Here is a 14,853-nt window from a genome sequence, read left to right as displayed (position 1 = left end):
TGACTTGATTTCTAGATATGGCTTGTCTTACCTAAAAGCAATAAACTACAAGTCAAATTCAAGCAATATAGACATTTTCTCTATCCCATGATTGACAATTTCCCCTTATTTATTTCTCTTATTTCTTATTTCTCTTATTCTTATTTCTGCTCATCATAGATTCAGGCACATTGTAACCAAAGCAGCTGTTTGGCTAATTTATGTGCAGTTTATGCTTTGTTATAATTTTTTCTTTTTTGAAAATCTGAGTTTATCTAGAAATCAACGTGGAATTTCTTGTAGATATTTTATTTAATTTTGTTTATTACATATTTTTAAGTTTTTATTATATAAATAGTACTTGATTGATAGAAAAATTAGAACTTATAACTGTCAAAAAAAAGAGAATAAAAATCCTTAGTAATTCTACCAATCTAGAGATAAGTGCTGTTATTCTTGGCATTTTTCTGTGTGTGTGTATTTTAACCAAAATAGCATCACTATTGTACCTACTATTTTATTATCTACATTAAAAACATGATGTATGCTAAACGTCTTTTCAAGTTAATAAGCATGCTTCTAACCATCGTTGTGATGCCTGGTGCTCTCTGTCTTCCTAGTAACCTTGGCTAGAAACCTTGAGATCATCTTTGATCCATCTCCCTCATCCATTACATCCAGTTGGGTATCAAGTCTTCCCACTTCTAACCCGTGGAGTCTCATGAATCCATCTGTCTCTGTCTGCTTGCACTGTATTTGTCCTATCTCAGCCCTCCTTATCTTTAACCTAGAGTGTTGCACTCATTTCCTGCCAGATTACCAATCAACCATACCTATAATTTTTCTGAACCCTGAGTATTTTACTTCTCTGTGATTGCTGCTGTTCAAACTCCTTGTCATGATTTTTAGAGCACTCTGCTAACCTTTCTTTTTAACCTTGTTACCAACCTTTTTTCTTCTCTCCATTTTTTTTCCCTTCTGTTTCCCCGTCCTGTAATCTTCCTTCATTCCTTCCTTTTCTCTCTTTCTTTCTTTTTCTACTCCCTGAAATATTTGTACTTCTTTATATGTTAGTAATACTGCTTATTCTTGCCCATACATGCTATGCATTTTAATTGATATTCTCTCAGCTTAGAATCCCTGTCTCCACCTTTTGGAATTTCATTTAACCATCAATGCTAGATCAGATGCCGTCTTCTTTTGAAGTCTCCCTCAATTGGAATTAATACCCACCTTTTCTGCCCTTCCAGTGCATTTTTTGTATAATACAGTTATATTCTGCCTTGTGTCATAATGTGCTTGTCTTCCTCCTACATGGATTTCTCTCTTTTTTTTTTAATGCAGTCATGTGTCACTTAATGATGGGGATGTGTTCTGAGAAATGTGTCGTTAGGCAATTTTGTTGTTGTGCAAACATCGTAGAGTGTACTTACACAAACCTAGATGGTATAGCCTACTTCACACCTAGACTATATGGTACTAATCTTATGGGACCACCATCACATATGCAGTCTGTCATTGACTGAAATGTCGTTCTGCAGTGCATGACTGTATTTTAAAAAGTCACGTTTTGTTTAAAGAGTCACAAATTACTTCATTAACTCTTTACATTAATAGTCACTAAGTAGTCTTTAAAAAATATCAAGACATTAACCTTTCTCTTGTTTTAAAGAAAATACCAACTACTGTTATAACCAAAACATAAATAAAATGTTCATTTCTATTGGAATTTTCAGCGGTATAATTCTAAGCAGTCTCTTTCTTATGATTCTGCCCCTTTTAGGCTGGATCAGTGCATGTAAGAATTCGACGAGATGCAAATGAACAAATGGTTCTTGCTCATGTGACCAACAGGCTGTACACTCTAGTGTCTACCCTGACTGTTCAAATTTTCAAGGATGATTGGATTAGACCTGCCTTACTGTCTGGGCCTGTTGCAGCCAATGTTCTAAACTTTTCAGATCATCACATAATCCCAATGCCTCCTTTAAAGGTTACTGATGATTCGAACCCTGTCACATCAACTCCAGCTAAACCTAGTAGTCCACCTCCAGAATTTTCATTTAACACCCCTGGAAAAAATGTGAGCCCAGTTATTCTTCTAAACACACAAACAAAACCTTATGGTTTGGGTCTTAATCATGGACACACGCCTTATAGCAGCATGCTTAATCAAGGACTTGGAGTTCCAGGAATTGGAGCAAGTCAAGGCTTCAGGACTGGTTTTACAAATATACCAAGTAGATATGGAACTAACAATAGAATTGGACAACCAAGACCATGATGTACTCTAACTTAATTTATTATTTTTTTTCAGGAATATTGACTCCTTGACTTCCAATTTATTTAGTAATCCAACTTTGCATTGACTGTTCAGAGAATAGTAGGCTTGTTCACATTTCATGAAACCAATGAAACTATATTTTTGTAAAAGGTGTTTGGGGCAATGAGAACCTTCTAAATGTTACAGGCTTTAAATAGGCTTCCTTTAGAAAGCGTGTTTCTCTAAATTTGAATATTGCTGTCTTTGGTTTTGTAGTTGATTACAGTGTGATATGACATTTCCTTTATAAGAGAGCCACTTGATAGAGTAGATCTGTCGCATTAAAAATATAATATTTTCTTCAGTGAAATTTGTAGACATGCTTCTTGAATAATGATACACATTTCAGGAAAGGAAAAAAGTGTCCATTCTAAAAGTAAAAGTCTCTTTTATAGCTTTTCCGAACTTTTTCTTTGAAGTCCTCTTGCGTTATGTCTTGCAAAGTAAAAGCAAAATTTTTATCGGGAATTTTAGAACATATTCTACTGTCTAGCATAATTTAAAATTTTTAGGTATCAGTTTTTCAGTAGTTTTTCTCATTAAAAAATTTCAATACGTTTGTAAGTAGTTCATGGTTCTCAAAGTGTTTTATTTTGGTTAAATGAATACCAAATTCATTGGTGATGTGCAATGAAAGAATCCCAGTTTTCTGTCTTACATTTAATCAATTACTGACATAATGATGAATTTATCTTTTTTGTCACCTGTTCATTGGTTGACTTTTTAATTTCTCATTAACAAAATATATCAAATATATTACTGAAATATATGGAATTTCCTACATAATATGGAAGTTATCTTTTCAAAGTTGCATAAACAATTTGAATTTACTTTATATAATTTTACCAAAACATAATGGATCTTAGGTTATAGAATACAGTATTATTAGATCTGTAACAGGCAGTTTCTAATTTATTTTGTTTTGCTTTGTCAAAATAGTGAATTGTTAACTGTGATGAAGTGTGAGAATCATGTAGCTTATTTTATTTTTGGCATATTTTCCAAATGCAAATGTTAAGGACTTTCCAACACGGCCAGTATGACTTATGAAAAGTATAACAAGCAGCAGTCACAAATTACCTATAAGGTTTTCTTCATTTTATCATGAGTTTTATAATCAGGCTTTGAAAAGGGGATTTTGAAAGTGGATTCACTTCTAGAATTCAGTACTCCTGGAGCTTTATGACTTTTCCGGCTATCAGCCAGCTGTCTAGAGAAGATTTTCGTTTTTGTAGAATTTGCAAGTTTCTCGAATCAACTTACCCTCTTACATATGAGCAGCACTTCCAAACCCTGTTTCTTCACAGTGGAATAACAAACATCCAAGAAGCCATCCCTGTCAAGCAGAATTGTAGTCATCCTGCAATAATAAGTGACCATGTTCCTAATAACTTTTGCTTGGTGAGGAGTTGGTCACTGTCTTTGACATCTGCAGCTGTGTTCAGGCATTTGACCTGCTGAAGAAATAGAGCCCATACTACATTGACTGCTGGGGAAAATGAAACTTTGTAAAATGTAATAAGGCAACCTTTCCTTGTCCTTTGTCTTATGTTCTCCAACTATTACTATAGCTATTATTGGTCTACTATTACAGGATGATTTTTCCTCCATTGTCCTCATCTAAATGTGAATTCGGGTCACGCATTGAAATCTGAAGGACTGCCATGTACTGAGTGATGATTCAGAGGTATGTGCTGCCACCCTGTGCATGTCTTCGCCATTTCCATGGGATTTTAAACTGTCCAGGTACTGAACACAGTTCTGTGTGAGATTAAAGACCTACTTCCTCCACATCTATTCAGAGGCAACACCTATGCAGTTGTCCCACCAAAGGTGCTTTTATACCCACCTACACTATTTGAGAAGTTGCCTGTGGGTTCTGAAGGAATTGGCTCAGTTGCTGAAATTCTATAATGTCAACAGCTGCAGGTGACATTGGTCCCTGCAGTATTATATAGAGAAGCCTTATTTGCCAAGCTCTGGCCAGGTTCTGGATATGGAAACAAGAAACTTGGCCAGCATAGGTCTATAGTCAGCAGCCTTACTGGTAAATCTTGCCACAAAGTCACTTGAAACTAGACTGAGAAGGAAGTTTGAATTAAATACTCGGCCCATGGTTTGTGATTAAGAGCAAGCTCCATGGAGTGCGATTAACCCTATTTGAGAAATCACAGTATTATAACGGAAAAAACACTGGACTTGAAGGCAAAAGATTTAGATTCTAATCCTGCTGCTGCCACTATGTAAGCAGTTTTGTAGTCATGGACAAGTCATTGAACAACTCTGGGCTTTTGCATCTGTAAAGTTAGGATGTGGAATGAATTAGTTGATCTGTAAACTATCAGCTCTAAAATTTTATGACTAAATCTGTAGAATATATGCCCACTTGCTATATAGAACATTGTGCCCAGAATTTCTTTCCAGTGACTACCTCAACATGCAGGCCAAGTGTTACCTACATTAACACCCAAGCCATTAATTTGAGGTGCCATGAGAATAGAAGGTAAACCGCAGGCTAACACCATTTAAAATTTTATTTCAGAATTGCCTCGACTTAAATCTGTTTAAACTAAACAGGTTTATCTTAGACTTATTTCTTTGTGGGAAGGATTATGTTTTGGAGTGTTGAAGAAAAGATTAGGACAGGGTACCCTTAGGGTACAAAAGAATGGGGTCTATTTTTTCTTTCTTAATCTCTGAAGTCACAGTTGGAATTACAGACATGTATCAGCAACTGGAGAGGACCTGAATTTCAAGCCTCTGATTTAGCTGCTCATAAACTGTCAATCTTTTGCTTGACTAGAAAATGCTGATCTTATTTGGGGGTCTGATCTTCTTATATAAGAAAATGCTTTTTACATTCCAAATTGTTTGAATTAAACTGTTTGAATAAAGAACATATATTGAGTTTTCTCTCAGATTTTAAATAATGTTGGCTTGTTTTCTTTATTTAATAGCTATTTATCAATTATTTAATTATTTCATATTCAGCAAATACTTGTTGAGAGTCCAGTACATGCCAGACACTGTACTAAGTAAATATCTGTGCAATATACCAATTTTGGGGACCTGCTATTCTTGACACCCAGGGGAACACAAAGATGAACAAGAGTCCCTTTCAGGTAGCTGATAATCCTAATAGAAGAGGTGAGACACAGAACTATTGCACATGTAATCAAATTCAACTCCCTCCCACTTCCTCCACCTCTTTGGCTTCATTTTCCTGGCATCCTCCTTTCTTCCTCCTTTTTACCTGAATGATGAGACTAAGGAAGTAGATTTTCATGGAATAGGCCAGCTAAGGAGGTGATGGTGCCACACATCATCCTGATACCAGGAAAGAAAGAGAAAGTTTAGAAGGAGTGAATTAGGCAGTGACTGTTGAGAAGGAGAATTTTTAGGTGTATAATGGATTGCCATATACTTTCAGACTCTTAGACTATATGAGCAAAGATTTTTAAATCACCAGGCTGAAAGTAATGAGGTCCCCAGAGCATTCGTGGGCTTAGAGTGCCCTTTATTTAAGCAGTTACTAATTTAAAAGCACCTTTAATAACATTGACATCATCATCATCAAATTGCCACCCAACAAGCCTAGCTTCTTGCAAAAAAGTTAACTTGGATAACACTTGGCTAAGTTTTCTGACTAATACTGCATCAGGTAAAAATCTTTCAGTACTGAAGTCAAAAAACACTAATTGCTTGAGATTCTCAAATACACCCATGAAGGCAAGCCATCCATCACTGCTCACACAATTTCCCGCCAAATCCAACTGCCGGAAGTTTTTCAGAAGGTTCTTTTTAAAACATGCACCTGAGTAGAAAAATAGAAACAAGTATGTTAGTTGGAAGCAAAACAGTTTTTTAAGAGAAATGGCCGTATTTGAACCAGTGTTTTGCTTCAGAAAGAAATTAGAGTTCTCTATAGATACGACAGTGATCATGAATCTGGTCCATTGTATTTACAAATTATGTTTTTCCTAAAGTGTAAGGGAATCTGATAAATAGTAATTAGTAGTAGTATAGCAAACCAATATAAATTACATACTTTTTCCCTTTTCCTGACTCTTTCAGGAAGATTGCTTAAAAATTGAGGTGTGAGAGATTCTATTAAATATTCAGTATTTGTTTTAAAAATTGGAGTCAAACTGGCAATATTAGGTCATTTCCTCTCCTAGAGAAGTAAACACCACCTAAGTATTATTTCGTTGGGTGTGGAATCTTCCTCACTGTAAACTTCAGTAAGTGAGCCTCCTTTAGTATCTCAAGATTTGAGGGTTTTGGCTTGTGTTTTTTGTGGGGGTTTTTTTTGCTGAGGAAGATTCGCCCTGAACTAATATCTGTGCCAATCCTACTCTACTGGTGAGTGGAGTAGGCCTGCACCCGGCATCTGAACCCGCAAAACTGGGCCGCTGGAGCACACCGCGCAGAACTTAAACCACTCGGCCACAGGGCTGGGCTCTTTGGTTTGTTTTTTTTAACCCTCCCTAGACTTTTCACAAACTTCCTCCATTCCTTAGAGAATAGGGCATTCTAAAGTACCTCCTACAAAGGTAAAGTGCCCATCCTAGCCATGTCCAGGGAGTCAAAGTTAACACCCTAAGGAATGGAAGAGTCAAAAAAGGAGGTTTCTGAAAGAATGCACAGAGCAACGTCACCCCACCTGCCTGGACTGCTCACCTCTGGACTGCTACGTGAGAGGGAAATAAAGCTCTGCCTTCTGTAAGCCGTGGTGTAGTTAGGTCTCTTGTTATACCAGTTTAGCCTGTGCCCAGCCTAACTCGTACATAGGGCCTCACTTTCTTCTCTCTTCCTCCTTCCCACAAGGACCCTTCTTTCTTCCTTGTAGGGTGGCTTTCTCCTTGCTCTCTCTTAGAGCTCATGTTCATGTCCTTTCTGCCTCTGCCTCTTTTCCATGTGCTTCTCAGCATGGCAAGCACTCAGTCGAAATGCTGGTTGCCAGGTAGTGTGTCTATATATAAGTCTCCTTCCCCAAAGAGCAGCTTCTTTTCTCCTCGACTAGAACAGATTTCACCACCTAAGAGGACCTTAACGAAGAAGAATTTAAAGCCCGTTCTACCCTCACGGGGCAAGCTATTTATCCAGGCTATCTGCTAAGGTTTAAGAATGATATCCACTTAATGAGAGAGCTTCTTGGATAATTACTAGAATGTATGCAAGCACAGGAGCCAAGGAAAAGCAACATCATCCATAATCCAAGGGCATGCATTTTGTCAGGTTTTTTTTTTTTTTTTGAGGAAGATTAGCCCTGAGCTAACTACTGCCAGTCCTCCTCTTTTTTGCTGGAGAAGACTGGCCCTGAGCTAACATTTGTGCACATCTTCCTCTACTTTATATGTGGGACGCATATCACAGCTTGGCTTGTGCCAAGTGGTGCCATGTCCGCACCCGGGATCCAAACCGGCGAACCCTGAGCCGCTGAGAAGTGGAACATGCGAACTTAACCGCTGCACCACTGGGCTGGCCCTTGTCAGGTTAATTTTCAGTGTTTTTGTCATCACAACAAGCAGACTAAGTCTGAGAGGAAAGGAATCTGACATTTAGAGCTATAGGCTGTACGTGGGATGTGAAGAATACAAGTGGCTTGATCCAAATTCCAGGCAAAATCTCAAGTGCTCTTGGTATAAGGATTCTGATCCTTGAAGGGTTCCTGCATCCTAAGCAAAACTCTAGTATTGCCAGAGACCACCCTGTAGTTCACCTGACCAGAGCTCTTAGCACTTATTCATTCATCAAACATTTTTGAGTGCCTACTGTGTGCTACAGATTGTGCTGGGAGCTGAGGATATGTGAAAAGGACAGACATGGCCCCTGACTCTTGGGGTTTACAATATATTGTGAAAACATACATTGTAAAAGTAATTAGATGGGTGACAGGTGCTGTGGTAGGTCAGGGTGCCCAGGGAGCACACACAGGCAATAGGCCTTCCAATCCCACTTTATTCCCAGAACACTGGCCATTGGGCTTATGTGCTCCAGGAGAAAGACTAAAGGATCCTTCTTAGGAGAAATTGAACTGCCTCCAAGAAAAGGTACTACAAAAAAAGAGCCATTTAGCTTTTCTGATCACAGTGAAGCTAACCAGTTGAAAATTCACCCCCTCCCTCAGGCACACGGAGCCTCCTGTCAACTTGTGCCCCACTCTAAAACGTGAAGAGAACAGTAGAGGAATACCAGAGTCTTGAGAAGAGCCTCCCACAAAGAAGACGGAGACTAAAAATCAAACAAAAAACTCAAGAAATGAGGCAACATAGGGAACAGGAAAAACAAACTTGAAGAACTTAATTCTTTTCAGAGACCTTAAAAAGTTACTTCATCTACCCAACAAAAGTAAGATGCTATTATTTAAAAAGTGTAATTGGAGAACAAGAAATAGTGCTTGGAAAATAAAAATATGATACCAGGATCCATGTGGCAGAATGATTGGACCCAGGATTTAACAAAGATTCTAGAACATGAATAGGATATATGATGGTTCTTTTTTAAAGAACAAACTGGGTAATGGAGTTCAGCTGTGATGGCTGTCTTTTTGAGAACGGGATGGATAGAGTTCAGCCTCAAACCTTTAAATTGAAAGATGCCATTTAAATGAAGGGTTTTGTTAGAACAGGTGAAATAGATTCTTGAGCTAGCAACAATTTCTATCTGGTGGTCCCAGATTACTGGTGGGCTAGAAACAAAATTTTGGGAGTCATAATCAAACAGTGGCGATTAAAGCTTTAATATCAAATGCAATCTGTGATGAAGAAGGGCAGAGATCCCAGGACCAAGCTCTAAGGAAAACTGGGAGGATGTAATATCCGGGTGCAGGAATTGCCATTGCAAAGGAGATCAAGAAGTAGCCAAGGTGGCATGGAAATCAAGAGAACATTTCGAAAAGGAGGGAATGTTCAATGTCAAGTATCCTACTCCCACTTGAGTAGGAACTCAAGTTAGACACTTTCAAAAAGTGTCAACTGAAGTAAGCCATGTGCAGGTGTATAGAGAGTCAGCTGGAATGAGTAGAAAGTAGTGGATGACCGGGAAATGGAGATGTACTGAGGGTACACAAATTTCAGTCTTGAAGGAGAGGAGAGAGAATGATAGCCATAGGACGAAGACAGGATTCAGGAAGAGTTTTATTTAAAATGAGAGAGATTTGAGTATCTTAAAAATTTATAGGAAAGAGCCAGTAATGAGGGGCATACTTGATGAAATGTTGTCCGTATAGGAGAGCAAAGCCGGAATCTCCAACACTGCTAGAGCAGAGACTCCCCTTAGATAGGAGGAGAAGGAGAGAAAAAAATCACATCCACTGTGAAATAGTGAAAGACTGGTGGATTAAGGAGAGTAAAGTTTGAGATAGTTTATGTAGAGTACTGCATACAGAAGCACAGTAAGACTGCCAGGAAATATTGAGAGAGATTGCATTTATTGCTTTAATGGGCCTCGGGTATTCAGAATTGGATCGCTAATTTACCTACTCACTCACTCACTCATGAATCTATCACCCAGCCTGAGAACAAGAACATAGACAAAAACTTGGACCTACTATGTGATATCCCCCTATTCTACACATCCGCCTCATTCCTGACCCAAAGGAACTATTATTCTGGATGTGGAGTTTATCATTCTTTTGTATTTTAAAAAATATGATTTTGACAAAGACTATGTCTAAAATATATTGCTTAGAATATACTTTTATTGTTTTTTGATATATAATCCACATCTGCCATAAAATTCGCCCTTTCAAAGTATACACTACAATGATTTTTAGTATATTTACAAAGTTGTGCACTATTTAATTCCAGAACATTTTAATCACCTGCAGAAAGAAACACTGTAGTCATTAGCAATCACTCCCATCTCCGAACGCGCCCCCCCAACCCTGACCCTGGCAACTACTAATCTACTTTCTGTCACTATAGATTTGCCTATTTTGGACATTTCATATAAACAGAATCATACAATGTGTTTGATCATACAATGGTTTTTTGTGACTGGTTTCTTTCACTTTGTATGATATTTTCAAGGTTTAGCTATGTTGTAGCATGTTCCAATACTTCATTCCTTTTTACAGCTGCATAATACTCTGCTGTAGGGCTAGACCACATTTTGTTCATCCATTCATTAGTGATGGACATTTGGGTTGTTTCCACTTTGGTGCTATTAAAAATGCTGTAAACAAGTTTTTGTGTGGACATAGATTTTCATTTCTCTTGGGTACCTAGGGTTGGAATTGTTAACTCTGTGTTTAACCTTTTAAGAACTGCCAAAATATTTCCCTAAGTGGCTGTATCATTTTACATTCCAGTCACCAGCATATGAGGGTTCCAATTTCTCCATGTCCCTGCCAATACTTGTTATTTTCTGTCTTTGTTATTATAATCATCCTAGTGGGTAGGAAGGAGCATTTCATTGTGGCTTTGATTTGCATTTCCCTGATCCTAATGATGTTGAGCATCTTTTCTGGTGTTTATTGGTCATTTATATATCTTTTTTGGAGAAACGTCTATTCAGATCCTTTGCTTATTTTAAAAATTGATTTGCCTTCTTATCAATGTGTTGTAAGAATTCTTTATATATTCTAGATAGTAGTCACTTATCAGGTATATCATTTGCAAAAATTTTCTCCAATTCTGTGGGTTGTATTTTCACTCTGTTGTTTTTGTTTTTTTTTTTTTTTTTTTTTGGTGAGGAAGATTGGCCCTGAGCTAACATCTGTTGCCAATCTTCCTCTTTCTGCTTGAGGAGGATTGTCACAAAGTAACATCTGTGTCAGTCTTCCTCTACTTTATGTGGAATGCTGCCACAGCATGGCTTCACAAGCAGTACTAGGTCCACGCCTGGGATCCCAACCAGTGAACCCCTGGCCACCGAAGTGGAGGGCATGAACTTAACCACTATGCCACCAGGCCAGCCCTGTATTTTCACTTTCTTGATGGTGTCCTTTAAAGTACAACTGTTTGTGCACTTGATGAAGTACAATTTATCTATTTTTTTTCCTTTCTTACTTGTGTTTGGTTGCCATATCCAAGACTTTGCCTAACCTGAAGTCATGAAAATTTACTCTCAGATTTTCTTCAACTTTTTTAATAGTTTTAGCTCTTACTTTTAGATCTTTGATGCATTTTGAGTTAACTTTTTGCATATGGTGTGAGGTAGAGGTCCAAATTCATTCTTTTGCATGTGGATATTCAATGTTCTATAAATCTGTCCTTATTGTAGTACCACACTGTCTTGATTACTGTAGCTTTGTAGTAAGTTTTGAAATTGGGACATGTATGTCCTCAGCTTTGTTCTACTTTTTCCAGATTGTTTTAGCTATTCTGGGTTCCTTGAATTTCCATATGAATTTTAGGATTAGCTTGTCAATTTCTTCAGAGAAGCAGCTGGAATCTTGATAGCAACTGCCTTGACTCTGTAGATCAATGTGGGGAGCGTTGCTGTCTTAACAATATTAAGTCTTCCAATCCATGAACACAGGATATCTTTTCATCGATTTCTGGTTTAAGGTTTTCTATTGTAAAGTTGCTATTTTTCCTTTTTAAATTGATAAATATCTTGGATAAGATACTAACATCCTGAAAGTTTTGCCCCTGATTTTAGCCTCCACCAGTTAATGTTGCCTGTAACAATTATTACTACAAGGTTTGCCTAATGGTGAAACTTGCCAAAAATATATCTCGGTTCAGTTTTTTTCTTTATGGAAAGAAGTTCGATTCTTCAATTTATAAGATAGTTACAGGCTTATTTAGATTTTTCTCCTAATTCTTGAATAAGTTTGGTAAATTGTATTTTTCTAAAAACATGTCTTCTTTGTCTAAGCTTTCAAATTTGTTGGTATAGTTGATGGATTTCTATATCTTTTAAATCTGTGATTTATCTGTAATTATCACTCTTTTTTTACCTTTGATTTTTTAATCAACTATTTTTTAGAGCAGTTTTAGATTTACAAAAAAAATTGCAGACATAGAACAGAGTTCCCATACACTCCACACCCAGCTTCTCCTGTTATTGACATCTTACCTTATGATGGCGTATTTGTTGCAGTTAGTCAACCAATATTGATACTTTATTAACGTAAGTCCATAATTTATTAAGATTTCCTTAGTTTTTACCAATGTCCTTTTTCTGGTCCAGGATCTCATCCATGATATCACATTACATTTAATCATCATTTCTCCTTAGGCTCCTTTTGGAACCGCTTGTCTTGTGATGGTTTCTCAGACTCTCCTTGTTTCTGCTTACCTTGACAGTTTTGAGGTGTATTGGTCAGCTATTTTGTAGAAGCCCCCTTAATTAGAACTTGTCTGATGTTTTTCTCATGATTAGACTGGGATTATGGATTTGGGGGAGGAAGATCACAGAGATAAAGCACCATTTTCCTCACATCATGTCCGGGGTACATGCTATGAACATGGCTTATCACTGCTAACGTTAACCTTGATCACCTGGCTAAGGTAGTGTTTGTCAAGTTGATCCACTGTAAAGCTACTCTTTTCTCCCCTTTCTGTGCTTTCACTAAGGAAGTTACCATGTGCAGTCTACACTTAAGTAGTGAGAATTATGCTCCGTTCCCTGTGGGCAAAGTATTTATGTAATTATTTGGAATTCTTCTGCATGGGAGATTTGTCTCCTTCACCATTTGTTTATTTATTCAATAATTTATTTATGTTAGAACGGACTCATGATATTTATTTTATGCTTTGGGATATAACCTAACACTGTTTTATTTATTTTGTTGCTCAAATTGTTCCTGCTAGCCACCGTGAGCTCTTTTAGTTGGCTCCTGTGTCGTTTTGACATACTCCCATCATTGTAGGTGTTTTTTTGTTTGTTGGTTTGGTTTTTGTTTTCAACATTTCCTTACTTTTCTGGCACTACAAGGTGCCCTAGGTTTACCTTAAATATCTGTATTTACTTGTATGTTTATATTTTATATAGCCTTGTCTTATCTTATATATTTCCCCAGTCCTAGAATTAGCCATTTTGTCAAAGCACCCTGGTTCGTTTTATTGGAGAATGGTATTGGAAACTTAAGATCTGGGTACCATGAGTGCCCATTGCTTCTGAGGTGCCATTGCTTCTAGGCCCTCTCAGCTGACAGAGCAAAGAATATGTGTATGTATAAGTGTAAGAAAAACTCAATTCTGTCTACCTCCTGTTTTTCTCCTGTGCGTCTCCTTTACTACTCATACAAAACACTTCAAACACTTCTGGTCACCAAATATGTGGAGGTTTTTCCCCACACCAAGCAGGTCTCTGCAATACCAGCTGGTGTCATACAATTTAACTGAGTTCTAACACTAACTGAAGATACTGTCAGCCCCCACAGATTCAGAGCTCTGTCCCACAAGACTGTTCCCACCCTCCTTCAGATGCCAATTACAAGTAGTAGGTCCCCAGGGTACTCACAACTTCTGTCTGATTTGACTACAAATCAGAGTTTCCCATGACCCCGTCCTCAGATTCCATTAATTTGCTAGAGCAGCTCGCAGAAATCAGAGGAACACTTAATGTTTCCCAGTTTATTAAAGGATGTGATAATGGATATAGATGAACAGCTAGAAGAAGAGACACATAGAGTGAGATCTGGGAGGCTCCCAAATGTAGGAGCTTCTGTCCTTGTGGAGATGGGGTGCATCACCCTCCTGGTGTGGATGTTTGCCAACCTGGAAGCTCTCCGAACCCCCTACTATTGAGGTTTTATGGAGGCTTCCTCATATATGCATGATTAATTATTAACTCCATTTCCAGCCCCCTCCCTTCTCTGGAGGGTGGGGAGTGGGGCTGAAAATTCCAGGCTTCTAATCATGTTTTGATCTTTCTGGTGACCAGCTCCTATCCAGGAGCTCACCCAGAGTTGCCTCAATAGAGCAAAAGATGCTCCTAGTGCTCTTATCACTTAGGAATTTACAAGGGTGTTAGGAGCCCTGTGTCAGGGATGGGGTCAAAGACCAAATATTAGAACAAGAGATGCTCCTAATGCTCTTATCACTTAGGAAATTAAAAGGGTTTCAGGAACTCTGTGCCAGGAACCAGGGGCAGAAACCAATATACGTTTTCTATTATCTCATAGTATATTAGTATACACATAATATACTATATATAGTATATACTTAAATATACTATATAAATATATTTATATACTTAAAAGTATATTGGGGCCAGCTCCGTGGCCAAGTGGTTAAATTCGCACACTCTACTTCGGAGGCCCAGGGTTTTTGCCAGTTTGCATCCTGAGTGTGGACATGGCACCGCTCATCAAGCCATGCTGCCATGCTGAGGCGGCGTCCCACATGCCACAACTAGAAGGACCCACAACTGAAAATATACAACTATGTCCCAGGGGGCTTTGGGGAGCAAAAGGAAAAATAAAATCTTTTTTTTTAAAAAAGTATATACACGTGTAAATACTATATATACATATATATATATATATGTATTTCTGTATGTAACTATCTATATCTATATTAAGCTAAACATGAGATGAGTTCATACTGACATCTCCAAATCTAATCCATTACCGCATGGATCATTCCAGCCTC

At 37.8% G+C, this 14,853-nt stretch overlaps 2 protein-coding genes across 6 annotated transcripts in view; one reads left to right on the top strand and one right to left on the bottom strand.

The window, feature by feature from the left end:
* Positions 1-5,232, top strand: part of SLC30A6 (solute carrier family 30 member 6) — a 45,573-nt gene extending 40,341 nt beyond the window's left edge. For all 4 annotated transcript variants that reach the window (XM_008544429.2, XM_070574142.1, XM_070574145.1 and 1 more), the window contains one exon: positions 1,763-5,232. In XM_008544429.2, coding sequence (XP_008542651.1) covers positions 1,763-2,263 — 501 coding nt within the window. In that variant the 3' untranslated portion in view covers positions 2,264-5,232. The remainder of the gene's footprint in view (positions 1-1,762) is intronic.
* A 550-nt stretch (positions 5,233-5,782) lies between these two features.
* NLRC4 (NLR family CARD domain containing 4) overlaps positions 5,783-14,853 on the bottom strand; it is a 44,374-nt gene continuing 35,303 nt past the window's right edge. For both annotated transcript variants that reach the window (XM_070574141.1, XM_008544431.2), the window contains one exon: positions 5,783-6,116. In XM_070574141.1, the coding sequence (XP_070430242.1) occupies positions 5,824-6,116 (293 nt within the window). In that variant the 3' untranslated portion in view covers positions 5,783-5,823. The remainder of the gene's footprint in view (positions 6,117-14,853) is intronic.

Source organism: Equus przewalskii, chromosome 14, assembly GCF_037783145.1.
Source record: "Equus przewalskii isolate Varuska chromosome 14, EquPr2, whole genome shotgun sequence".
Lineage (NCBI taxonomy): Eukaryota > Metazoa > Chordata > Mammalia > Perissodactyla > Equidae > Equus > Equus przewalskii.
The sequence above is the reverse complement of the archived record's forward strand: the minus strand, read 5'-3'. Positions and strand labels throughout refer to the sequence as shown.